Source organism: Lepidothrix coronata, unplaced genomic scaffold (genome assembly GCF_001604755.1).
Source record: "Lepidothrix coronata isolate B3197 unplaced genomic scaffold, Lepidothrix_coronata-1.0 Scaffold15, whole genome shotgun sequence".
Taxonomy (NCBI): Eukaryota; Metazoa; Chordata; class Aves; order Passeriformes; family Pipridae; genus Lepidothrix; species Lepidothrix coronata.
The window spans coordinates 2,367,170-2,392,768 of NW_016690195.1; the positions used below are offsets into that span (position 1 = coordinate 2,367,170).

General features: G+C 42.1%; 2 protein-coding genes across 10 annotated transcripts in view; one reads left to right on the forward strand and one right to left on the reverse strand.

Annotated features, from left to right (window-relative positions):
• Positions 1-12,770, forward strand: part of GRHL2 (grainyhead like transcription factor 2) — a 68,002-nt gene extending 55,232 nt beyond the window's left edge. For 7 of the 8 annotated variants that reach the window (XM_017806507.1, XM_017806506.1, XM_017806512.1 and 4 more), the window contains 3 exons: positions 1,342-1,427; positions 6,998-7,062; positions 8,310-8,424. In XM_017806507.1, the coding sequence (XP_017661996.1) occupies positions 1,342-1,427; positions 6,998-7,062; positions 8,310-8,424 (266 nt within the window). Of the gene's footprint in view, positions 1-1,341; positions 1,428-6,997; positions 7,063-8,309 lie in introns of all 8 variants that reach the window. The other variant, XM_017806505.1, reaches the window with a different exon arrangement.
• Positions 12,771-15,193: 2,423 nt separating this feature from the next.
• The window catches only part of NCALD (neurocalcin delta), a 58,524-nt gene continuing 48,118 nt past the window's right edge, over positions 15,194-25,599 (reverse strand). The window contains exons 4-5 of one of the 2 annotated variants that reach the window (XR_001873418.1): positions 23,182-25,368; positions 15,194-23,077 (exon numbers count right to left, since the gene is read on the reverse strand). Coding sequence is in view for 1 of the 2 variants with exons in the window: in XM_017806430.1 (XP_017661919.1) it covers positions 25,271-25,368 (98 nt within the window). In the remaining variant the exon portion in view is untranslated. Of the gene's footprint in view, positions 25,369-25,599 lie in introns of both variants that reach the window. The other variant, XM_017806430.1, reaches the window with a different exon arrangement.

Genomic DNA, 25,599 nt, shown 5'->3' on the forward strand with positions numbered 1-25,599 from the left:
TGAAAAGGATGTGGCTTTGAATGCAGGTAGCAGTTTTATGGCTTATATTTCTGAATCGGAGATGCAAAAAAGTCATTGTTGTCCTGTATTTCTTTTTTGTAGACCAAGACAGGGCACTGATCTGCCCACATTTTAGGTCTTTCTTCAATCATTTCAAAACCTGGGCAAAGAAACTACAATTCTCTGCATATGGGCCTGAGTCCACCCTGCTAGTCTTGACCTGAGAATTAACTTCAAAACACTTGGCTTCTGTATGAAAAATCTCTGTTGGTTCATATGCATGTCATCTATTCAGTTACGTGGTGAAGATATCTTTTGGACTGCAAGAATTTGCAATTTCAAAAGATGTCTACCAAAAAAAAAAAAAAATTACTAGTGCAATTTGTGACATAAAATACCTGATAGTGCATGTGTGTTTGTACCTCATGTACAGCACTGCTATTTGAAAAGGCAGTTTATTTAGGAACCAAATAAATTGCAACACATCGTATTTAACCTTCTACTTATTGGTCTTGTGAGATTATGCCTAGAACACTTTTCTAGTTCTATGCTTATTTGCTTTGTAGCTGTCTGCTTTACTTTTGCCATGTAGCAGCAAGTTTCCTCCTTTTACCTGTACTAGTCAGGAAAAAACAAGAGCTAGAGAGGGCAGGGCACCTGTGAATGACTAAGACCCGGCAGGACATCTGAGGGAGGAACAGGAACAGAAATGGCATTTGGGTACCTAAAAATGCCTGCCTGCCAGCTATGCTCTTGAATGTCTCTTCTGTAAAGTCTCAAATGACTTTGAACTCATTTTCCCAGTGTTTATTTTCAGACTGGTCAGGCCGTTTGTAGTCATCTGCATGGTCATGTTAGACAGAACTACTTTTTTCCTTTTTCATTGATTTTGTTTTCAAAGGCATAGCTTAAGACAAACCAGACTTGCTTTTTTTGAATGTCCTTTCCCAGCCTTTTAGATGAAGCCTGGAGAGGTACAAGCCAAGACACAGCTTTTAGGAAGACCTAGCTTGTGTGTTTTGTCCTGTGACTGAGAGACAGGGCCCAAGTGCTTTTTAGCCTTTTGCTGTAAATAGAGATTTAGATTCTGGAAGATACAGATTCCTCACATTATATTAAAATAGCTGAATTTTTGTTACTATGTTCTCAAAGCAACTATGATGTGTTGTTCATGTTTAGATCACTGATGATATTGAAAGTACCTTTTTTTAAGTGCAAACCGTCTTCAGTGCTTCATTCTATCTGTCATGGATTAATATTTGTTTTCCTGCTCAGCATGTGGTGTTTCATCTGTGCAATTGACTGAACCTGTTCCAAGTTTGACTTTTTTTTTTATTTCAGTGCTTTTGTATGTGAGGAAGGAGACAGATGAGGTGTTTGATGCTTTGATGCTGAAATCACCCACAGTAAAGGGGCTAATGGAAGCTGTAAGTATCCAATGTCCTCACATTGTTTGTCTTTCTTGGCAAGAAAATCTTCAGGCTTTCCATGTAGTATTGATATTAATCATAACATAAAGATGTTCTCAGGTACATTTAAAGCATTTCACAAAGCCTTTCTGGAGCACACCTCTAAATGCTGGCATATTCTGAATTCAGAGTTGTCATCAGGTTGCTGAGATTAAAGTGTCACAAAGCTGGTTATTGGAGACATGAGCCTTGAGGAATGGCAGTAATTAACCAGTATCAGGGAAGCAGAGAGGTGCAGGCTTCATTTTCTGAAATACTTCTTTCTTAATTGATGGCTCAGAGCCTGTTGAATCTTTTCCCATACTGCCCATCAGTATGTTCACAGCCATCTTTTCAAGAAGAGATCCAAAGATGAACCTTTTTCTGTGTGAATTTCACATGGCTTTTGTGCAGTTGCTCTTCCAGCATGCAAGAGGCAGGTGCTGAGCCAATGCAGACTTGTCATTCATACCTTGTCTCAAATTCCTTCTTTAGCTCTCACTGATGGAGTGACCTACCCACCACCTGCCTCTTTACTGCTTCTTTAACTTGAGTATTTGCTTGTAAGCCATAAGCTGTCATCATTAGAGTTGCTATTTCCCTATTTAATCCTTTCTATATGAGCTGATGGCTAGTAGATATGTGAAATTTGGTGAGAGAAGAGTTAAGTAACCATGTGTCTCACTGCTTCAGTGGGGAGACTAATTTGAGACTGACATGTGGGATGCTGAGTTAATTTCCAGCCTTGGTTACGTGTAGGAGAGAAGACGGGAATGGATGAAAGTGCCCCTAGAGAGCTCAACCAAGTGCTAGAAGGTGTATATTCATATTCTCTTAAAACTGTCACAGTGTCTTGTTGCATGTACCAAACACTTCTAATGCAGTAAAGATTGAGTAATTTGGTCAATATTTGGCCAGTAGCAGAAGGCAGAAAAAGATTTGTGGGTTAGTGAAGTTGTTTAAAGCACCTTTTTAGATCAGGGTATCTCTGAGGAGTGTCAGCAGCATGCTAAGGATGTCCTAACTGTGCTTTTGCAAGTACTGTTTGTTAGCTCAGTTAGGCAGAGCGCATGTGTAACAAAAAACAGGCTTTGCTTGAAGAGGCTGCAGTCTGATTCATGGTAAGCTGTAACAGGATTTCATCTTGTCTTTGTATGGAAGTTAAAAGTATGTTATAATCCTTCTATAACCTTTCAAGCTTGCATGAATATTTTATCTCCAGTAGTCTGTGCTTCTCCATGCCTGTTCTCCAGCCACCATGTAACAAAAATAAAGCTGGTGCAGAAGCAGGAAAGGTTTCTGCATACTTCAGTCAGCACAGCTGCTGACTCATTGGCGTGTTTTGGCACCAGAGAAATCTAATCTGTTGTAAAGTGTCTCAGTTCACTGCAAGGAACACATTCAGAAAATTTTAATTCTCTTTGGTAGGATATTGTGGATAAACCATTGCCAGAAAGCTGTCAATCTGCATATTCTTAGATACTGTCTCTACAGTAATTTCAGCAAATCATGTCATTTTGTAATTGTGCACATCCTAAATGCTCAATTCTAAACTTAGTACTAAGAACTTAAAAACTGAGCCTCTGGACATTACAGAGCTCCAGATCTGAAAGAGAGGTCCAGTGATCCTGAATCATACCCTCCTTCTCTGTGTATGGATTTTATGGTTTTTTCTTTTCATTAGTCACTATTCCTGGTCTGTGGCTTTCTCCTAATTTTCTGTTATTAATGATATTGTTTTCTCAGATCCTGTGTTTATTTTATTCTCACATATACCCCCATTCCAAATGAACACTTAGATTCCTTCTCAGATTTCTTTCTTTTGGCAAATATCTGGAGGTCTCAGGTTTCAGAAATACAGTACCTCTCAGGAAGTGATGCAAATGTTTGGTTTTCACTAGTCAGTCTTGATCAACAGAAAATAGCGAAACAATTTTCCATCACAAAATATCACATGTGTGGTGACTGACCAGCTCTAAATACTTCTTTCAACCTGATCCAAAGTCAGGATAACTCTGGGTATCTCAGTAGGTACCCTAGTCTTACATTGTGCAGAATCACATATTTATCAAATTGCAGAAGGTAGACAAATTTGGGAAATTCAAGAATGTCCCAAAGTTTTTCTATAATTAAAAACTAACAGATGAGTTCAGTAAACGTAGCTTAGACAGAAGTTTATGAGGTACATATGTATATATGTGATATTCCAACCAATGTAGGGCAACAGACCAGACCAATTCTATTTTCTATTTTCAATATTCCATTCAAATTTCTATTTTCATAGAATAAGTTGGCAAACATGTTTTCCTACATGCCTTGACCAGCCCAGGAGTTGCCCTTTCTGTCTTCCTGACTCCAGCAGAGAGCATTTCTGCTGGACTGTGCAATCAGACTGTGCAAACTTGCCATGCCAAGGGACCTCAGCCTGAGGGGGCACCCAAACAGCTATTTCAGTTCCAGTCTGGAGGCTGTCACACTGCTTTGAGCATCCCAAGGGAAAGAAAGAATTCTCTGCTCAGAAGATTGGCAAATGGGAAATGGACACGATAAGGAAAAATATTTGTCCAAATAAAGATGTCATTAAAATTTAATGTATCCTACTTGGGGTCAGGTGAGAAATCCTGTTTTGTATGGAAGTTGGTAGTAGTGGTGTTCTCCTTCATTGGCAACAAACACGCTGAGAAGAGGGTGTTAAGTGAGAAACCCTAGCAGATGCTGGCTCTGCTTTCTCAGATTCTGCAGCAGGATTTAGCACATTTGTGCTGGAGTCTTGTTTTCTGAATCTGTGAGGAGGAGGCTCTCCCATACCCCCACTTTGAGCCTTGCTTCCACAGTTTGCTGTTTGGTATAATTGGTCAAATCCTTAGGGGTTCCTGAGAAATGTGCTTATTCAGTCAGCTGGAAGTCTTTCGCAAAGCTCACTAATCCCTGCATGTTATATAAATCCTACACCTGTCATGGGCAGTGTGACAGGCAAGGCTTTCTCAGCCCAGCCTCTCATAGTTCATGTAGGAAGTGATGTCCCAGAGTCCCAAACTGCTTCGAGCAACATTTGGAATGCATGAGTGTTAGATATCCCAAATATCCTAGGGAAGATTTATGCTGGAATGTGCAGAATGCTGTATATTAGCTGCTATTAAACCTCCTTGGCACAGGAATGTTTTGCCCTGCTTGTTTATTTGCATGGAGTCAGTGAAAAGTGTCTTCAAGTACTGATCTTTACAATATCACTAGATTTCAGCGTTAACAATCCAGAAAGGAAGATAAATTGTTTGCTCGTGTTCACACAGTTGTGACGTTTTCTGCAGTTTCAGGTGGCAGGTTTTCTCTGATGTCTGTTACAGAGGATTTTTTCAACAATCTAATGAAATTGAGCCATTTTTATTATTGCTTTACACGAAAGCTTAAATTTAAGGGTACAACAAAATAATTCCATTCATGGTAAGCAAAGCTGGAGCATAAGAAAGAGTAATGTGGTTACATAGCTTTTCCACAGGCTACACAGAGCCTTTTGCATAGGCTACATGGAGCTCAGAGTGGTAAAGATTTGTTTTGTAGTTCAGTAGTGGTGATGCTTGTGTGAGATATAAGACAAGTAGGGTGAAGCTCTTCTTCTCATACATGTGCAAAGTGGATCACTCACCACATCAGGGACGATGTGACTGTACAGAATGGGAGCTTGCACAGCCTTGATGCAGAATTAGGCCTCTCTCCAGGCAGGTGAGAACATGGAACCAGGACTACAATCAGTATGTCCAGCACCATATCCAAAAGGGCAATGAAACATGCTGGTGCAAGTAAAACTGAAGTAACAAATACCACCCAAATTTAGTTTGAATTTTGTTCTCTGCTGGTGGAAAGCTTAGGGAGTGGATGGGTCTAGTGTACCTTATCAGTTACTCCCTTTCTGTTAGCCACAGATGTACACTAATACCATCAGAGGAGAGTGTTTGCAGTGTAAAAGAAATTTTATTGGTTCTTCAGAATCTTGGACTTATGTTATACTTTTTAAGCACAAAATTGTATCTTGGATTAGATGACAATTATACAATTATAGGTGATGTAGGCAAGTACAGGCTAATTAATTCTCTCTCTCAGAGAATCTTGGCTCTCTGGAAGGAAGCCGTGCCTGGGGCTCAACCTGTGGCTGTTTGATTCTTTCCTCAGTACTGAGTTTATCCATTGCTTGCTTTCTGTTTTCTACTTCACGATAATTGCTTTAATTTACTTCTTGAAAATACCACGTTTTCTCAATGTAAGTCTGAATGCAAACACAAAGAAAAGATTTTACAGTGACTGATGCTTGGTAGTCTTTAAATGGATTTTTAATTGTGCATTTCAGTTCTCTAATGCAAAAGATGAGTAGTCAGCTATTTAGCTGCAATTTCATTTCACCTAGGAAGAGCCGGAAACTTACTTTGCTTGGCAGTAAAGTACCACAAAACATTAATCACTGACAAAAAAATAATTTTTCTGTAATTATTTTGCCTTTTGGGACAATCCATCTCTAAAGTGTGAGCTGTGAGACCTGTTCCCTCAAAGAAGAGTCATAATTTGGAAAGGAAATGTGGCTCAGGTGGAGAGCTCAGGCACACCCTCTTCATGAGCACACCACAGACTCACTGAAGAATGGACATTCAAAAAAGTTACTAATATGTTGCTGCAAAGCAGTGCCAAACCATTGCAGTACTTGTTGGCATTGGTAATTTGTCAGCTAAGTAGTTCTTCCTTCTGAAGTTTTCCTGTATTTTCTGCTTTATCATTTGGGTAGATGGCAAGAGGTTTATTTTACAAGGCCTTTTTCCTTGTTAACACACTTCTCTACAACGTCTCGTCTTGTTGTTATCTGTGCACTCAGATGATGTTTTGTGAGACAAAGCATTCTCATTTTGCCACTGTAGTAACTAGATTGAGTCACCTCCCCAACAATACAGAAGCTTCTTAGTCACTTGTGTAGCATGTTGGTAGCCCTTCCACAATAAAAAGTACCTTGAAGATACTATTCAGAGAAAAGTACCACCATGAAGACTCCTGTTAGCTTAACAAGCCTTGAAATATCTTTGAGAAATAGAAATGCACATGTTTTTGTTGATCCATCAGTCCATCAGCTCTTGCTGGGTTGCCATATGTCTGCCTTCTGCCTGGTGGAAGAAGCCTTTGCTTCCATGATCCCAGAAAATCAGATTAAGAAACAACAGAAAGATCAGATTGAAATTCTCTCGTAAAATCTGAAGCTGGAAAGAGTGTTGACTCCTTTAGCAGAGCAGTAGGAGATGCTGGGGCAGTTTTGATGACTCACATCCTATAAAGACTATGGTCTTCAAGTTTCTGGATGGAAACAATTGTGGGTTTTGATCAAGTTGTTCGGGATTATTGCTTCCCGAGTCATCCTTAAATGCAACCATGGTATGGTTGTGAGTGACTTTTCTGCATAGCTATCCTCCTAAAGTTTGCAGAGATTTTGTTTTAATGCCTTACATAAGGTGTGATAATTTTATATTTCTCATTAGTCTTTAATGATATTTCTTTTATTTTTTTTTAAATTTCAGATCTCTGAGAAATATGGGCTACCAGTTGAAAAGATTGCAAAACTTTATAAGAAGAGCAAAAAGGGGTAAGTTAGTTAACTAACTAAAGGTCTATTGCAGGATCCTTTAGGAGTACTCAGAGATCCCAGTTATGCTTGGAGCCTCATGATACTGGGCAGTATAAACACTTTAAGTAGATGTGCCCATGCGCTTGAAATCTTCGTGTCCGTGGAGACAGTAAGGGATTGCAGAGGAGAAAATATGGATCTCCAGTCTATGTCGGACCAGTATTCATAAACTTACTGTGAAGAAAGAGTTTGTGTTTGGAAAAGATACCTGGATAAAGTCTGTTTTGTACACAATATGCTTAATAACATCATGGAGGGCCAGTGTGGGAGATGCTGTCTTTGCTGTGAGTGCAGTGTGGAGTTTCCCTGCAGTATTACGAAGAAATAGACTACTGTCCGAATCAGAAAGACAGGCAGACAGTGTTTGCTGCAGGGATTTCAGCTGAGTAAATTTAGACATGAATATTACAGCTGGGCTTTTAAAATAGCTAGGCCACTGCTCCTTGCCATAAATCTAAATGTCTCCATTTTAACTTTTTTTTTCAGTTCTATTTAACCACAATATTGTAGTGATATAATTTTAAACCAATCATTTATTTTCGTTACAGAGCTGTAACTCTAGCTTAGGGCATTGTTGTGCCTGGGAATTTCCTTAGCTTTTGAGAAGACAGGTGAAATTTCTCATGGTTTGTTTCTTTCTAATACCATTTCCAGGTTATTGTTAGAAGAAACACTTCAGGTAAAGAGTGAGGAAAACACTCATATACACTTCTAATAGTTGTTGTCGATATTCTCACATCCAAACTGAGTTCTCGGTCTGTGAGCTGTGTGCAAACCACAAATTACGCTAATTCCCTATGTTAGCAGCTCACACACACAGAGGTGCAGCAGCTCATGTGGCATATCTGAGGAGCAGCATGGAGTAGCGCTCCCTGGGGGAGCCAACACCAGGCGTGGGAAGCACCAGCTAGCTTGGTCTGCCAGAGATCTGAACTGCAGCTCATCTTGTAGGCAACTTAAATGTGTTAGCATCTCAGCACTGGCACTTTTACCTCAGCTACTTTAGCAAGGAGTAGCCTCTAATCCAAAGACTGTAAGGCACTATGGGGCAGATCTTGATGATGATTCCCACTAGTGACCCTGTACTGGCATGTGCTGGAGTCTGTTTATGTGTTGTAGAGAAGTGAGCATATGTGGCAGAGTGCATGACTTTCCCTTCCAGTGTCCCAGTTCATAAAAACATTGATTTTTGCCTTTGTCACCAGTATCCTGGTAAACATGGATGACAACATTATTGAGCACTACTCCAACGAGGACACGTTCATCCTGCACATGGAGAGCATGGTTGAAGGCTTCAAGATCACACTGACAGAGATCTAGCCTCAGGCAGAGCCTTTTTGTAAGGAACCACAGCATTTCATCCTTCTTGGAAAGCAGAAGATTTCCCAGGAACTCCACAGTTGTTGATCAGAGAAACTGTTACAAAACTGCTTTTAAAATACTGTCCATTCTGCACATGTGCACCCACTGCATATAGACTTGGGTTTGTCAAGCACAAGGCCACCTACATTAACCTGGTCCCTTATTTATTGTTCCCCACTCTCTAGTGTACAAGCAGTTACCAGCCCCCAGATTTGTAACCAGATGACCCACTGCAAATGTGAAACACGACATTTTAATCCATACTTTAGTGTGGATAAGCTCGTTCTAAAACATGTTAAAGAATCATGCTGGTCTAGTTCCAGAAATCTGGTATAAATTACTTTAACCAGTAGTTGTCTCCGTCAGTGCTACAAAGCTGTTGCAGTGCTAAAGATGGGGAAAGTGGCTGACAGTTCACTTGCTCAGACTGATCTGTGTCTCTATATAGTGTATAGTCTTGCCAAATACCTCTGGTAGTTCTCAGCACGTAGCAATGAGGACTTGTAAGTAAGGCATTCAGCTACAAATGTCACTTGTAATTAAATGGTAAAGAAACCATTTTAACCTTGTATATAATGTTTATAATATGCAATAATATATTTTAACTACTGTATGTGGGCACGTTTACTGCCACTATGTTTTTGTATGTATTGGGTTTAGGGTTTAACAGAATCTTTCCTAGAGGATTAAATTGCTGCAATCTGTTAAGGGTGTGTACTGAGAAGCTGATAACTTAATCTGCACTCATATGCTCTATCCTTGCTCACACAGTTATATATTGAAATATTAGAGCAAACCGTGCTACAGCATCTTGAATTCTGTGGCACAAGGGAGCCCACCTTAGGTGCCCGAGTCCCCACTGTACATACCTGAGTCTCCCATCCAGCTGTCACCAAATCCAAGAGGCATCACATGTCTGCTGCCTGCTGTGCCTAGAGGTACAGAAGGAAGGCTCCCAAAGCGGCCTTTTCTCAAGCCTGTGGTGGGAAAGGTGCTTTCTGCAGCAGCCTGCTCATTAAAGCATTCCTCTAGACTGTAAGAAACAGGACTTCAAAATCTTCCTCTTAAGGGTACTTGCTCTTGTATCTCCGTTTAATGATTCTGTTTCAATTCCTAAGACAGTTGGGTGAGGTATAAACCTGGGCTTGATGTAAATACTTTTATCAAAACTGGAATAATTTTTTCCCGTGCAGACCGAGTATCCCACAACTGAGGCGTGGAGATAGGTCTCTCTCACAAGGGCTGGATCCAAACCCAAGTTGAACTACATGGTTATCCCATCAAATTCCGCCCTGTCTCATGAATTCTGTGAAGAAATAAAGTGGTGCAGGCTAGGATCACAAGGAAAGGGGTTCAAGGCCTGAACGTCCCTAGCACATCCAAACACAGTACCTCTCTCTCTCCTTTCCAGCTCCTCTGGCTATTGTAGGGAGCTCCTCACTCGAGATATAGTCCTGTGAGTTTCAGCTGCATTTTATTCTCTATGCACTGTTCATGAGTCCTTTGTGACAGACAGAAGTGTGGGTCCTTTCTTACATGCAGCCTTTAGAGTTTATTTTTTTTCCTTCTGAAACATTTTTTCCTTCAGTCACACACCTTTTTTTATTAGGTGGTTAGAGGAATAAAGAAACGCTGCCTAGTTTAACAGGGCTCACTGTCTAGTGTTTTGAACTGTGTGGAACTATTTGTTATTCAAGCAAAGCAGCTGGGATAGCTGACCAGTCTGATTTGGCCAAGTTTTTGCATGCATATTCCTGCAAGCTATTGCACACTTTCTTAACTTTATTAGCAATAGCATCCCATTAAAGTCTCTACTCCCAACAGAAATGTTAAGTACATGTCAAAGTTTCTGTGGGACCAGAAACTATAAAAGGTTCCGGCCGTTAGTGTAAGGGCTAACATACCCAGAATCCACATATGTCTGTAAAGCGAAGTGTGTGTTCTGTCTTCCTCCTGCTCTCTTTTTTTGTCATGCACTCTTTTGCCTTCTGATGCAGAGTTTTGTAGTAATTTCCTTAACTTTTTATAAAAATGCACTCCAACAAAGATGCTCTTGCTGCTTTGCTCAAGAGCAGACATCCTGGGAATATAAGGGATTTGTGATGGTTCAGTGTGTTTCTACTTGGCTCAGACCGAGATAAAAAAATCTATGCTGACTTACCCCAGATACCTTTTTCCTAAGGAAAAAAATAGGACAGTTTTGACAAGTGGTGTTAGAAACTGGGTCCAGCACATAGGACTGGTGAGCAATGCTGTTAGTTCTTGTATTTCTCTCTTGGTGTTTGGAACCCTCAGGATGTTAGCTGGGATCTCTCAGTTGGTAATGATGTCTGGGAAGAAGCTGCAGGTGAAGCACAGGAGTAAATGTATGCAGGAATTGGGTCCTGGTTCTGCTCCCAACAAACCTGCCATCTAAGCTCTCTTACAGGGAGTACCTGTGATGCCTGGGGCTGGCCCAGGTTGGCATGTGCTGCATTAAGAAGAGACAGTGAGAATTTAGGGTTCACAGAGAAGGACAGGCTGTCCTGGCAGCATCAGCACTCACGTTAGTGGGACATTCTTGTCTTACACCTGTGTGGAGATGAGCTGGGATCTGTTGGGTGCTGCAGCATCCTGCACCAAGGAGCAATGTAGGATCAGTGAGAAGCTCAATGTCCAGAAATACTAGGGCTTAAGGAGCTGTCTTTCCTTTGCCATTTTAGGAGCTTTTAGTGAGCCACTGTCCAGAGAAGGAAAGTTGCTTCCAAGATTAACTGAAAGCTATTCTAAATACATCTTAAAGTGTGTGAATTCCTGATAGTAGAAAACTAATACTCCTGCCTTTAGTTCCTTCTTACAGTCTCAATGAAGTCAGTAGCATTGAGGAAGACAAGTAGATAGGTGGTAAGATTATTTTAAAACAATGACTGGAGCTAGGTAAGGATGATCTCAGCTTTATCTGCCAGGGTCCAAGGGCTTTGTTTCTCTGCTCTAGATGCAGGTGCATCGCAAGCACTAAGACATTACAAAGAGTATATCAGCCTGTACCCCTTCAGCATCAGCTGCTGGAGGAGCACTGAACCTTGGATGCTGGTTGTGGCAAGCTACAAGTTCTCAGAGTTCACCTTGTTGGTCTAAATCATCCTGTCAGAGTGATGGGAAAGGGACAGTACAAGTACTGCAAACTTCTGGAACAGTGGCCTGCTTTGTGCCCTGCTTGATTCAAATGTCTTGAGGAGTACATAGTGCTTGCATGTATATTGTTAAAATATACATGTTGCTTTCATTAAACAATGAAAAATATTGATTATTGCTGGATCTTCCAAGTACTATGACTTAAATGGAAGTAAGATTTGGCTGCTGTTTAGTGGGGGACAGGAATATCTGCCTTGCCTCCTGTTGTCTCTTTGTGGCACTGCTGTGGTTGTTTATTTAAAGGAACAAAATTCTCATTTCCTTTCCTTCTTCAAAGCAGCAGTCTTGCATCTTAACTAGTGCAGCTTAAGTGTGGCTTGTTGCTCAGAGCATTTTCCCTGTGAAGAGTTATAGTAGTGCAGTGTCTGTAGATGTTGTGTTTTGAAAGATCTGATAGAGATGTATGAAAGGAGAACAGTCTTCTAAGTTAAAATTTTGATTCCTGCTACAGATTTGGTACTTTTTCCGTCCATTTGATGTTTTATTATGAAACCCCATTAAAATTCTCAAATTTTAGTTCTTTCTCACAGTCAGGTGCTGATACCCCCAAAATAAAGTGCATCCTTTCAATGAAGCTTTGTGGATGTACAGTGATATCCTCACAAGACATTTTGGAGGATTTTTACCACTGAATGTAAACTACGAAGAAAAGAATGTTTTCTTCCTCTGTGTCCTCTCTCATGAAGTTTTTAGTCAATGGAATTCAGAGATCAAATATCTTTCCTATATATATTCCTCTTTCATTCTATGGATTGTTTAAATGTTGTAAATTAATTCAAACAATTAGTAAAATCTAAACTCTCTAGCTGTCAGAGATGCTGTATATTGATTGAAATGGAACTGGAAAGGAGTATCTTATGACTTTTAAAATGTAAAGCTTATTAAATGTTTATATGCTCTTCCATTTCCTATTGAGACAAGATACAAACAAGAATGTTTGTGCCAAAGATTGTGACAAGCCTTCTTACTGGCAAACAAGGAAACTTTATGTATAAATAGTGTGCTTTTATATTAAGAATATAGCTCACGTAACTTAATAGTGTTGCAACTGGGAGAGGGGTTTGATAAACTGTAAATACAGTTATTTTATTTTTTGTACATTTTTAAGAAGGAAAAAATAAATATTCCTATGTATGAGATAATATTTCTGTTGCTGTGGTGTGTGTTACTACATCTGTTCAGGAGAGATAGTATCGGTATGTACAAATACCTGAAGTGAAGTGCAGAGAGGATAGAGTCTGGCTCTTCTCAGTGGTGCCCAGTGACAGGACCAGAGGCAATAAACACTGACTGAAACACAGGAGGTTCCCTCTGAATTAAGGAAGCAGGTTTTTTATTGTGAGTGTAACCAAGCACTTGAATAGGTTGCCCAGAGAGGTTGTGGAGTCTCTATCCCTGGAGATATTTAAAAGCTGCCTTGACACGGTCCTGGACAACAAACCCTCACTTGCCCTGTTTGAGCAGAGGGGTTGGTTGAATCAGATGAACTGCGGAGGCCCCTTCCAACCCCAGCTGTGATTCTGTGACGACTTGGACTGTCCTGGGAACCTGGCTGGAAGCACTGGTACTATCATCTTTGTGGCTCCAAGGCACCTGGAATGAGTTCCTTACCAGCATCTGCTCCTGCTGTGCCCTGGGTGCCCAAAGCACTGAAGCATACCTGGCTATGCATCTTGCAATAAAACATTTTCATCAACCATTTTATTCTTCACCGGTTGACTTTGGCTTTTCAAACAAGAATCCAGGAGGTGAGAACATCTAAGTAAGTGAGACATTGCTTGGGAAAGCATATGCCTCAGCAAAGGAAAGCTCCCTAGGCAGTAGCAGGGCAGCCCTGTCTTACAGGGGGGTGGAGGAGTTCAGTGCTCTGTATGGCTTAGGGTGAGCCAGGACTAGCTCCCACGGGGCTCTTTAGGGTAATCATGTTTCCTGGACAATACCTGTGGTAGATGTTTAAATATATTTTATAGGAAGTAATTTTACTGAGTGGCTCTTAAAATGTGAATGCTTTGAAGCTGAGTGGTTGGCAGTACTGCATCTGTGAGGCCATGGAGGAGTGTCAGCTGACGGGAACTGCTGCACCCACTGCATGCTCAAAGGCCCGATTGTTTCTGGCATGGCTGAGCCAGGGTTTAGCAGGGTGACTCACAAGGTCTTTAAGAAGAACTGACCCTCTCCTAGGAGTGGGGAGCAAAACACCCCTCCTCTAACTCCTGATTGAAACTTTAGGGGACTCACTGCAGCAGCAAAGCTGTGGTTTTTGGCACCTTCCCTATCTCTTGGCTCAATTCGAGCTGCCAAAAACAGTGATAGGATCTGGAGCATGCTATTTCCCAGATGGGGCCAGATCCAGGGCTAACAAGCTGATGAGACACAGGGTCTTAGATTCTCTCCTCCCTGAGGCACTCGGAGGTCCAGTCCCGGACTATGGGGGTGCTCCAGTGCCCTGTGGTGGCCATGACTGGGAGCCAGGCTCTGTCCTGGGACAGAAGCCTTGGGCTTTGCACAGTGAGATGTGCAGGCCAGCAAAGGTGGTAAAGTGGAGGATTTTAGCATCCCTGAGCAAATAAATACTTCCATACACCCCAGCCTTTTTATGCTAAATTGTATTAGGGCCCTAATGGGAGAGTGAGGAGAACGTATATCACAGGGAGTTTGGCACACTGGAAGTTTGTGTAGTTAAAGGTGGTTTGAAGTTGCACTGAGCACAGGGAGTACCTGGACACTGTAACTGATGCTCCTTCCAGGCTCCAGCCTGTCTCAAGCTTATATTAATGTGCAGTTCCACAAATAGGCTTTTTTTAATCTCAAGAGGAAATAGGCACTGGTTTCTGTTACCTTCCCGTGGGATTTAAACTACTTTTAGGACTCTGGTGCTAATCCCAGCTCCAAATTTGGCCTAGGTAAAAGTTTGTGGAGTTTAAGAAGCGTGCACATGAGCCAGCCCCCTCCAGAGCCTGTCTGAGGCTGGCAGGAGTCCCTGCTGTGACAAGCTCTGCTGCTGCCTCATGAACCACATCTCAGAGCAACTAACCACAGCTACCACCCTGCCAGCCCGTGCTCCCTTGCCACATCCTGCCCCCCTGATGGTGTGCTAGTCCTTAGGGTAAAAAAACCCACCCTAAACCTGGAGAGGGATTTATCTGTGGCAGGGAAAGTTGCTGTCAGTTAGCTAAGCTGGTCTTTCCAGCTCCAGAGGATGAGAGCTCTCAGCCTTATGCTGTCCTTCCTTTGCTTTTGTAATCCACTCCGTGCTACCCTACTCTGTGCCCAGCTGCTGGCTTTAGCTGCTGGAGGAAAAACCGTGTTAGCAGCGGAGAGCCCAGCCGGCTGCAACGTGCCGGCACAGTGCCCATGCACCGCTTAAGCCCTGGCTAAGCCCTCCAAATTGGCTTTCACAGCTGCTGACCCTTTGCCCATGGCAGTGAGTGGAACAGGAGCTGTGAAGACAGCAGGCAAAGGCTTCTCTGAGGTTTTCTCAGTAGACCATAGGGCTACGTGAGACTTTAAGGCTCCAGCATGAAGGCAGTAACAGCGCGTGGCACACCATAGCTAGCTGCAGCAGAATGTTTATTAGTAGGAAAGAACATTTAGGGGATTTCAGTAGGTCAATTTGTTTGAACTGTCAGTATCCACCATACATTGGTTTTCATCAAGATTGTTCAAGGTTACATATTTATATAAGAAAACAATAATTCATATTTAGGTGCAATCAGTAATTCCAGTATGAAAAAGCACCGTGTCACAAAACAGTTTACAATACAAAAGTCTTCAAAATCTAACATTTAAAAACAATATATTTGTTCAACAGTAATAACAATACAGTAAAAAAATTCTTATTTCCCTTCAAACAATACTGCTTATATATTTTGGCACTGAAAAAGAAACTATCACAAATGCACCTTTTTAACCACACAATGCTTTTTTGTGAGTGTCTATATAACAAGGAAAAACATGCTTTTGAAGTCAGTCATTTTGCCAGGTGCAGTTTGAACTGCTTTCTCCATTAAAAAGAAAAAAACAAACTAATAGAAAAATAACTCCTAAGCTGCAGCATGTCTTGACTTTTGGCCCAGGACACAATCTGGAGAAGTGTCTCTCAGACTCAGTCCATCTAGTAAATCAGCCCTGCCGAAAAGGCTGGATTCAAGCCCCATTTCCTTCTCCAAACCTGACAAGAAATATAGACCTAAGCCCCCCAAGGGGTCCTGTCTTTTAGGGACTGACCCCAAATTCTTTTTATATTAAGCACCCCAATAAGATTCTGACCTTAAAATTGCTGTTTAGGCTCTTCTTTTCCTTAATTGCTTTATTTCCCCAAATTTTAGTTAATTAATTTTAAAGTCACTTGCACAAATGGTCTCATAATGTGAGCTCATGGGTTTTGTCCTGGTATAGCCAGCAATTCCAAGGAAAAACGGATGTGCATGTGCATGAGCTGAGGGGGAAGGGAGCCTGATGCCAGCGGGGTGCCCTGGGTCAGGAGACATTCCTCCTAGGTCTCCTCCTGGGCCCAGGGCTGGCACACAGCATGGGAGGAGGAAGCTTGAATCTGAGAGAGTGTAAGACAGAAAACTAGACTTCTCAGGAAGAATTAGTTTCCACTCAAAACTGACCCCTACTAAAAGAAGAGCACAGGTGCTACGCGCCGGGTGAAACACCGGTGCCTGCGTGCAGCTATGATGGCCCTTGAAAAAGGCTGATTCTAGTGAACATGCAGTCGTTGGTGCTATCTCTAAAAGCTGAACAGTAAACAAACAAACAAAAAATTTAAATAGTTTTTACATCCTACATCAAAGATGCCACTACAAAAACACAATAGCATCACACATTAATTAGTACAGTCTTAAAAATGCAAACCAACGCTGGTAAGACTCCCATACATTCTGCATATCATATGTACAGAAGATAACAGCTTCTCAAGAGGAGGGGACAGTCATAGGGAGATAATCTTCTGTTTTCTGAGTACATTGCATAATACAAATACATTATCAGCATAAGAAAACTTTAACGCTAAGGGTTCAAGAAAGATCCTAACTGGAAGCTAATAGCAGGGGGAACCGTGCACGTGCTGGGGGGCACAAAACATACACAACCCTCCACCAAATTCTGCATCTTCTTCAGTGGCCTGATCATCTACTTCCATTTTACCAGGTAGGTTTAACATGTTGCTCTGCAGGCACAGAATCCCAAAGCATACAGCAGCACAGGGCCATATCCCCAAAAGCTGCCCCCGATATGCCTGAAGGCCACTCACCTCTGCATGTCCTTTCATGGGCTTTGCCTGGCAAAGAACTAGCTGGAGACTTGGAATACCATCAGATAAGCTTACAACAGAACCAGGGGGGAAAATTAACACATCACGATACCTATAGGCAACTACACTCAGGACACTAGCAATTCTAGACAGCCATAAGAAAAATATGCAGACCAAATTAATTTAATTCATAGTTGTCCCTCTCCTTTCTGAGTGGTAAAAGTCTTCCTTAAGATATGTAGGTTTGCTTACAAAGCATTCATCTAGAGAGGTATCTAATTTTGCCAAGACACAGGATATGCTGAACTCCATGCTGCTGCAGTTTGCCCATGGTAGATTATTTAAAGTTTCATTTGGTATCTCTATGCTGCAATGAGGCAACAGCCTGAGGGAACAGAGATGAGAAAGCTCTCCCTGTGGAATGGTCATGGATTTAAATAGGAACTGTACACGTTGATCCATTCAGCTTTTGGCTGTGGTTTATCTCAATTTATTAATTTCTACAGCATCAAAAGTACCTGCCCAAATTTAAACAAATTGTTGTGGTTTAACCCCAGCTGGCAACTAAGTCCCACAGAGCCACTCCCTCCCTCCCAGTGGGATGGGGAAGAGAGTTGGGTAAAAGTGAGAAAACTCATGGGTTTTCTCAGTTTAAAGACGGTTTAATAGGGAAAGCAAAAGCCTCATGCACAAACAAAGCAAAACAAGGTATTCACTCTGCAGTTCCCATGGGCAGGAAGGTGTTCAGCCATCCCCAGGAAAGCAGGGCTCCATCATGCATAATGGTGACTTGGAAAGACAAATGCAATCAGTCTGAATGTGCCTCTTTTCCTCCTTCTTCCCCCTCACATCTTTGCTTACTGACTGAGACACCATATGGTCTGGGATATCCCTGGGTCATTTGGGGTCAGCTGTCCCAGCTAAGTTCCCTCCCACCTCCTTGTGCATCCCCAGTCCGCTCGCTGATGGAGTGGGGTGAGAAGCACAAAAGTCCTTGACACTGCTCCACTGGAACGAAAACATCCCTCTGTTATTAACACTGTTTCCTGCACAAATCCAAAACTTAGCCCCATTCTAGCTACTGTGAGGAAAACTAACTCTACCACAGCCAAAGCCAGAACACAAATGTGTAACTATTTACTTTTGCATCCATCATGTCATTCACTCGTCAATATTTAAAAATCAAAAGATATGAAGTACTTCTGTCAGAAGAGGAAAATATTGGTCACTTTGGGTTCAAGTGTGAAATAGAGCTGAATATACAAATATTAACTACAAAACTGCTTGGATTGAATTGAAGTGAGCAATTGGAAGAGATAAACATATTGACATGCAGCTCTGTTTCCCTGCAACAAGTGTGCAGACAAAAATAACCCCTAACGTAATTAAGCACTTCACTTTTACCAGGCACCGTGAGCCCACCTTGGTAGTAATAGCTCAGACAGCCCTGCTCTTGGAATCATTGGGACTTTTGCATAAGAGCTGAAGGACCAGTGGGGCTAAATATAAGAGGATCCAAGATAATGAAATACATCACAAACACACCTCAAATGCAAATAAGAAAATCAAGCACAAAATACCAAAGAAATATGATCTTGTAGAGTATTTGTATGACTAACATGGAGCATGATGTCTTCAGTAATGTTCCTTAGATCCTTATCAGATTAAAACCCTGGTTTTGTTTTTTCTTTTTCTTACAGATACTAATAAAAAAAATATTTGGTTGCCCTGGAAATGGGAACAAGATAATGACAGGAAATAAAAAAGTGATGGTGGCGAGGAGCTGCAAGTTCTCCCCCAAACAACCACACTGGACTCATTAATCTTCCCTCTGAGTGCAGCCAATGAGCAGCACAAATGAAGTTTAGAATCTAAGAGGATTTTCTCAGGTGGGTTTACTAATCACCATCATCCCATCATCCTGTTTGGTGGGGAAACATGAGGCCAACCCTGAAACCCCTGTCCCCAGGGAGGAGAAATGCAGAGGTCACACCCTCAACACATGTTTTTGACAGATGGCAAGAAGAGTTTCTGTATGATATTACTATGCCAGAATTATCTCTTGGTCCACAGCATCTGGGAGCTCCAGGAAGGATTGGGGCACTACACATTGAATGGTGATGCATAGGAGAATGCTGCTCCGGCCTGGAAGAAACCATGGGAGCAGAGAATGAGCACCAGTCAGGTTCAGTCTGCTGTGCCTCAACAAACACATACTGATAATGAAAAACATGTTGTTCCAGTGTGCCCTTGAAATGTTTAATACTGCTGTTACTTAATAATGGGAAGTAAATAGCATAGTTGGCAAGGTACACACAGGTTGTTCAAAGGCTGGAAACCAAATCAGAAGCTGTTCCTTCTAAGTGCATCAAACTTGGCTCCTCCAGATGTCAAGGGCTGGTGTTTGTTCATACAGAAGCTAGGGATGGCAACTGGGAGGTGGGTGCAAAAACTCGGAGAGCCGGACACCCTGAGTGCATGCCCTGGGAAGGTGAGAACATCTTTGGTATAAGGTCAGAGTAAGAGGAGAAGATCTAAAACATGTCTCAGCTGCACAGTAAGTGAACACTACGGAGCGGATGGCTGTTGTGTGCTTCGAAATCTAGGAAGCCCTCAGCAGGCCTAATAAACCCCGATGACATCTCTGTGGCAGGACCCAGAGTCCCCATTCTGAGCACATGGTGACATGGGGATGAAGCAGCCCAGGAGGGCCCATGGATTGGGCTGGTGCAGAGGAGCTATTCTGTGCTGACTACTGCCAAGAGGATTTCACCTTGCAAATTCAAACACAGGGCTAAAGGCAGTGATGTCTTTTATAGTTTTTGTAGTCTTTATGTAGTCTTTTTGCATTGTTCACTATAACCCAAGCTTTTTGTCTTGCTTATTTTGCATTAATCAGCATTTTACATGTGATAGCTTAATCCCAACTATACATAAAAATAACATGACCTGTGGGAGCAATAAGGAAATCAAACCTGTATGTGGCAAGAAGCCCCTCATGCCTGGCCTTTCCAGCTGTTACTTGTTAAGAAATGGAAAATCCTCATCCCTGAAACAACTTCTCAGTATGGATGACTGGAAGAAACAGCAGCAAACGCCAGGCTGGAATAAGGGGTGCTGCTGACTGAGATTCCCATAGTAGACAGGGATTGTCTCTGCAAGGGGCAAGGAGATTGACTTTACATCCAACTGTTCGTTCTACTGCTCTGAAGGCCACAGGCACCTAACAGCTTCTACAGCCCCTCAGTGCTGGTCCTGGTTTCTAGTGTCACTGCTCTCCACGACAATTTACAATCCCTGCTGCTTTTTCCCCCCTGTGCTTAAAACACAGCCGTTCTCCCACCTTTCCCAGCCTGCAAAATAACACCTGGGCTTTGAGAGTCAATCAGAGCATTCTATTCTTTTCTATCGTGACTGGGAAGGAAACTCCTGCAGGCAATGTTTTGCCCTCAGTTACACTTAGGGAAAGCCCTATGTTCATCCTAGGAGCTGTTTGTTCAACTCCTGCCAGGGCATAATGAACAGCTCTGCTGTTTGTATGTAAGGAAGAGCAGAGTTATTCTACTCCTGCAGATGCATGTTCACGCTGGAGGTATTTTAGAGTGTATTTTGTCAGTGCCTATGATGGAATAAGCAGCAACAGAGCTGCTCAGATAGAAGGTGCTATTTTTTGTCTAGCCATATCTCAGAGCACATCACACCACGAGTTTGATGTATCACTGCCTTGCATCTTATCTGCCTACTGCACAGTCAGTGGAAAACTCTGCATGCAGCCCTGAGCACTGCTCAGCTGCCTGATGTTTACCAAGTTTCTCCAAATTTCGAAGCACAAGTTCTGCCTGTGATACCAACGAAACAAACTTCCCCCACTTTAAGACTCCTACATGAGATCCTGCTCAGTAAGACACAGAGCAAAGAATGCATCCAAATGCTTGTGTGAAGGGCAGGTGAAATATTCTTCTCCACTGGTCTTGCACCAAGTGCCTTGCCAGGAAACAGGGAGCACCATGAGAGAGACAAAAGGAGGTGCTGGTGTAGTGGGTGTTCAGGAAGACTTGTCCAGCCCTCCTCTCCTCTGATCGTTTCACTTGGCACTTGTACACTAAGCTTCAAAAGGAAACTCTTTTGAAGGATGCTTCCTTGATTCTGACATGCTATATTGCTATCATGTTGCATCTTCACCACTGGTGCTAAGAGAAAAAAGACAGCTTTAAAAGAAGGAGGCACCTCAGCTCAGGGCATTTGTTCAGAGGCAGGAGATTCCCTTCTCACTGCCACGTGCCTCTAGGGACCTGCCAGTTGTCACCGTGTTCCCTAGTTCACATGTACTGAGACGTATGGCCAAGGCCATCTTCTCATCTCAGTTTAGTCTGCAGATTAGAGCTTAACATCAAGTTACCACAGTTCACCAAGTTTCCATGAGTCAGCTGAGATGAGGTTCTGCCCACAGCAAATGAAAGGTAATGTGACTTAACCTGGTCTGCAGTGAAAGAAAATTAAGCTAAGCCGCATTATTGCACTTTTGCCATCTGTGAGAGAGCACATGCTGAAAAGTCCTGGGGCTCAGCCCCCAGGGGGAGTGTTTAAATCGTGTGTGACCACCTCTTATCCTGGTGTGCCATACTGCTGCACACAGACCTCACTCAGTTACAGAATCTGCACACTTCTGGCTTACTGTTTTAAGCAGCAAAAAATGTGGAGGTCTTGTAGCACAGAACAACAAAGGACAAAATGCTCCAGCAATAAGAAAAATTCTATAAGCTCCTAAGAACAGCAAGAGGAACAGCACAGATCTGGGTACCTCAGGAACATCCATGGCTGTGGACTGACATGGCTTCAAATAAGGTTGAAACAAAAATATTTCTTCAGTCCCTCTCAAACTGTAAGTGCTCACAGAAACACATGTGTTGGTTTTACAAGGGTAAACCAACCCTTTTCCCTTCCCAAAGCATCCTAAAACAAAGACAGTCTGCTGCAAAATTCACAAGCCATAGTCCTCACTTCATATCTTCTGGCACAGAGTTTGGCAAGCTAACTGGGAACGCTGGATAAATGGGACTGGCATTTTCCACGGGTTCAGTCTACATGTGGGATGTACTTGTTAATTCTTTTGGACAACATGTGAGTGAAGGTTGCCTCTTGCATGTGCAACTAAAACTGGAGAATGCATCTACAAAATAGAGAGGTGATATGAAACACTATGTGCTGTCTGCCATCCTTCCTATATGAAGACAGTGCTAAAGGATCAGTTGAAAGTGTCTGACTTGCTGTGTTATTTTATGCAGGATATGCCACTTTGCCTTCAAAAGCTTTATGAAGGCAGTTATGATTGCAAATGCAAATGGCAGCAAAGCAGAAATTTCCAGTCTGAGGCACAGCATACCACTGCAGTCCTGCTGATTTGAGGTCTGTGGATGCTCCTATCACAGTTCCAGCTATGGATCACTCTTTAAGTACACGTAGAAGCAGAGAAAGGAAGAGATAGTTAATAATTTAAAACAATACCAACCAGTGGTAGTCAGGTAGAAGAATAACCTTAGTTCACTCTGCAAATATTTATACAAGACTCTTATCTTCAGCTATGTTCTCTGCAGCTGTAGCCTAATTCTTATAGTTTCAAATTTTGTGAACTGTGGGAAGAGTTACATCTCCACTGTCCTGGGGTCATAGCGTAGGTCTTATTTTCAAACACATGTTGTACGGTAGTAACATATGAAATGATCCTGGCCCCAGACCTCCAAAACTTCTGAGCAAAAACAAACTGAGAGATTAGGTTCTGGGCTGGAAATATCCTGTAAAATGAAAAAGAGGTGGAATACCTTCGCTTAAATGAAAGGCAATGTTTTAAAAGTTTCAGTCACATGCAACTGCTTTCACAGCATTAAGAAGAAGATGGAACCGTAGAAGGTATCCGAGTTCACCTTCAGTAAATGCCAGCTTCCATAGGTCTGGGCTGCTTTGGACGTGGGTGCCTGCACTGAGCCGGGAGGTTAGAAGTTCAGCAGAGATCCTCTGGTGTCACCTTGTCCTGTTGCCCACACTGGAGTGGTGATGGAGCGCCCCAGGAGCAGCTGAGGTGGCGGGACTCACCATTCCCGTCTGGAAGAGGGGGGTGTTGATCAGTGCATGCCCACTGACCTTCTTGCAGCAATCCCCAGCAGTCTGGCCAAGTTTCTCCTTCTGAAAAACAACCCTCAAAGCACTCAAGGGGGAACATAACTTTTACTATCCATGAGGTGATGGATATGGGAGAGAGGGCCTCTCCAGATAAAGCAGAAAATTACCTTGAAGAAAGTAGGCATAGGCTCTCCTTTGAAGGGTTAGATTTGTGCACAGGATGTCTAATGAAGTTTTGGGAGAAAGAGATAGGGAACATTTCCATCAGCCATAAGAATTGGTGCAAAACTTGTCACTGATGCTCATAACAGCTGAAAGCACTGGGTATTAAAATCTGTTTGCATCTGTGTTTGGGCCTCTTTTGCTTTCTCATTTTCCCCCACTCATCTCTGCTCAGTATTTTGATTAATGTGAGGGGAATATATCATCAACCAGATTTCTGTGATTGTTTGAGGTAAAGGTGTGTTCTTGAAGACATTTATTGAGTGTAATTAGCCACTCATAATAATTTTAGTACAACCAATTAACAATGTTATTTTCAATTTATTTTTATTGTCTTTTAACATGCTTTGCACTTCACACCTGGCAAAGCAAAGGTATGAAAAAATCAAGTCTAGGACTGTTTCTGTCAGTTATTGTACATGCTAGCTAGTGTTCCACATAAAATTATTCATAACTACTTATTCATGACTTCTAATTAGTACTTACCTAATCACCATCTGTAAAGCAGACTTATTTTACTTAGTTTATTTTAAATTAAGGCTACTGGGGATTAGCAACTACAAGGTCACTTGAAAAATGCCAACCTTTCCTGTCAGACAAAGGTTACTCTAACGAGCTCATGAATTCCCAACACTGTGTGCTGCCTGCATCGATACCCCTCCAACAGGATCACAGAGCAGACTTTAGCCAATGATTGGTTAATGCCAATTTACTCAGCATAATGCCTCCCGTTGCTAAAGCTTTTCCGTTGCAACAGTGCCTGTAAAGTCCCTAAGAAATCCCACATACGTGTACTAGCCTTGCATACAGCAACTTTGACCAAAGGAAGTTTTTCAGCAGCAAATTTCAGAACTCCTGCATCTAGGCGAAAAGATAAACATTCAACATTTCTCTCAAGAGCTGATCTTTTTTTGTTTTAATTTTTATATATATAAATATATCATAAAGCGTACCATTTCCTCATTTCAGTACAGATTTTTTGAACTTTACTAAAATAAATGAAATATAAATGCTACAATTTTATGTTTAAAACAAGTTTTGATGAGAGCCTCTCCCTAAGAGCAGGCCCAGAAACTCTGTTAGCTATGTGGAGAGAGACAAAAACACCTCCAAAAATTTCCTCCTATGCAAGAGCATTCAGAATAGCAGATGTGCCTCAGCTGGAGATGCTTGCAGGTGTCCGTGAGTTCCTCACATGAATGCCCACTCTCCTTAGTAGCAACTGCTTTATTACTAACCTAAAAATTTCACATTCAACATGTATCTCCCTTAAATTCATTGTCAAGACCCAGTTTTTCATATCTGTGTCTGCCTTTGCTGATCCCAAACGGCAAGAGGTATTGTCAGTTGTGGATTTGGAGATCAGGATTGCAAATTGCTGAATTTTCAGATAAAGCCATGTGAATTCAACCACTGTAAACCTAGTAAAAAAATGTCAACCTTTGTTTTGTCCCTTCTCCTTCATAACCTGGAAAATGTTCACAGCATTGAAACAAGGAGGTATAGGAGTGGACAATATACCCCATACGTTTTGCACTTTTGTACTTTTTCTCAGTCCTGTCTGACGTTAACTGGTGCCTCCTGGACAAGTTCTAGCTGAATCCTACCCCACCTGTCACAACCCCTTTGGTTCAGCCTCTACAACACTTTTCAGGTCCTGCAGGTGAATACTTAACAACTAAAGCAGCAATCTAAAATCTGTCAGCGTGTCTTGCTGCCAAGGGTTTTGTTGTTGGTTTACTCTTCCTCAACGCATACTTTCCAAAACAGATACGTTAAAACGAACAAACAAAAAAACCAAAATGAAAATTTTAAAACAATGATAACACCACAATATCTGTTTAAAACAGTACTGCCCATGCCCTGGACAAATTGATAAGAACAATTCAGCATTCTTATAATTAATCCACAACAAAAGAAGCTATAAGATGCCACAAATAAAGGCATAATTGGCCATACAGAGGCAACACTACCATGAATGTTGTTTGGCAAGGAAAAAAAAAAGCAGATACATAATTCATCCAAAGAATAGGTTCAGAACTGGCCGGCGCTGCTGGGATCACACTGCAGGAGACGGACTATGGATGGATCACTCTTGGCGCCTCGGATGAACTCTTCCAGAGAGAGCTTTCCTAGAAAAGAAACGAGTTTACTTAGCTCATTCTGTGGGTCACAGTACACCTGACAAGCCTCTGGACAAACATGGTGTAAGGACGCTGAGGGAGCCCAAGGAAAATCCCTGGGAAAGCAACCCTGCAAGGCAAAGTCCTGCCTGGCTGCACTCTGCTGGCCTTGTATGGTGGTGGCTTTGCGGGGTCGTCCCGTGTGGGCGGGACGCCCCACCCACCCCACCAGAAGGGTGC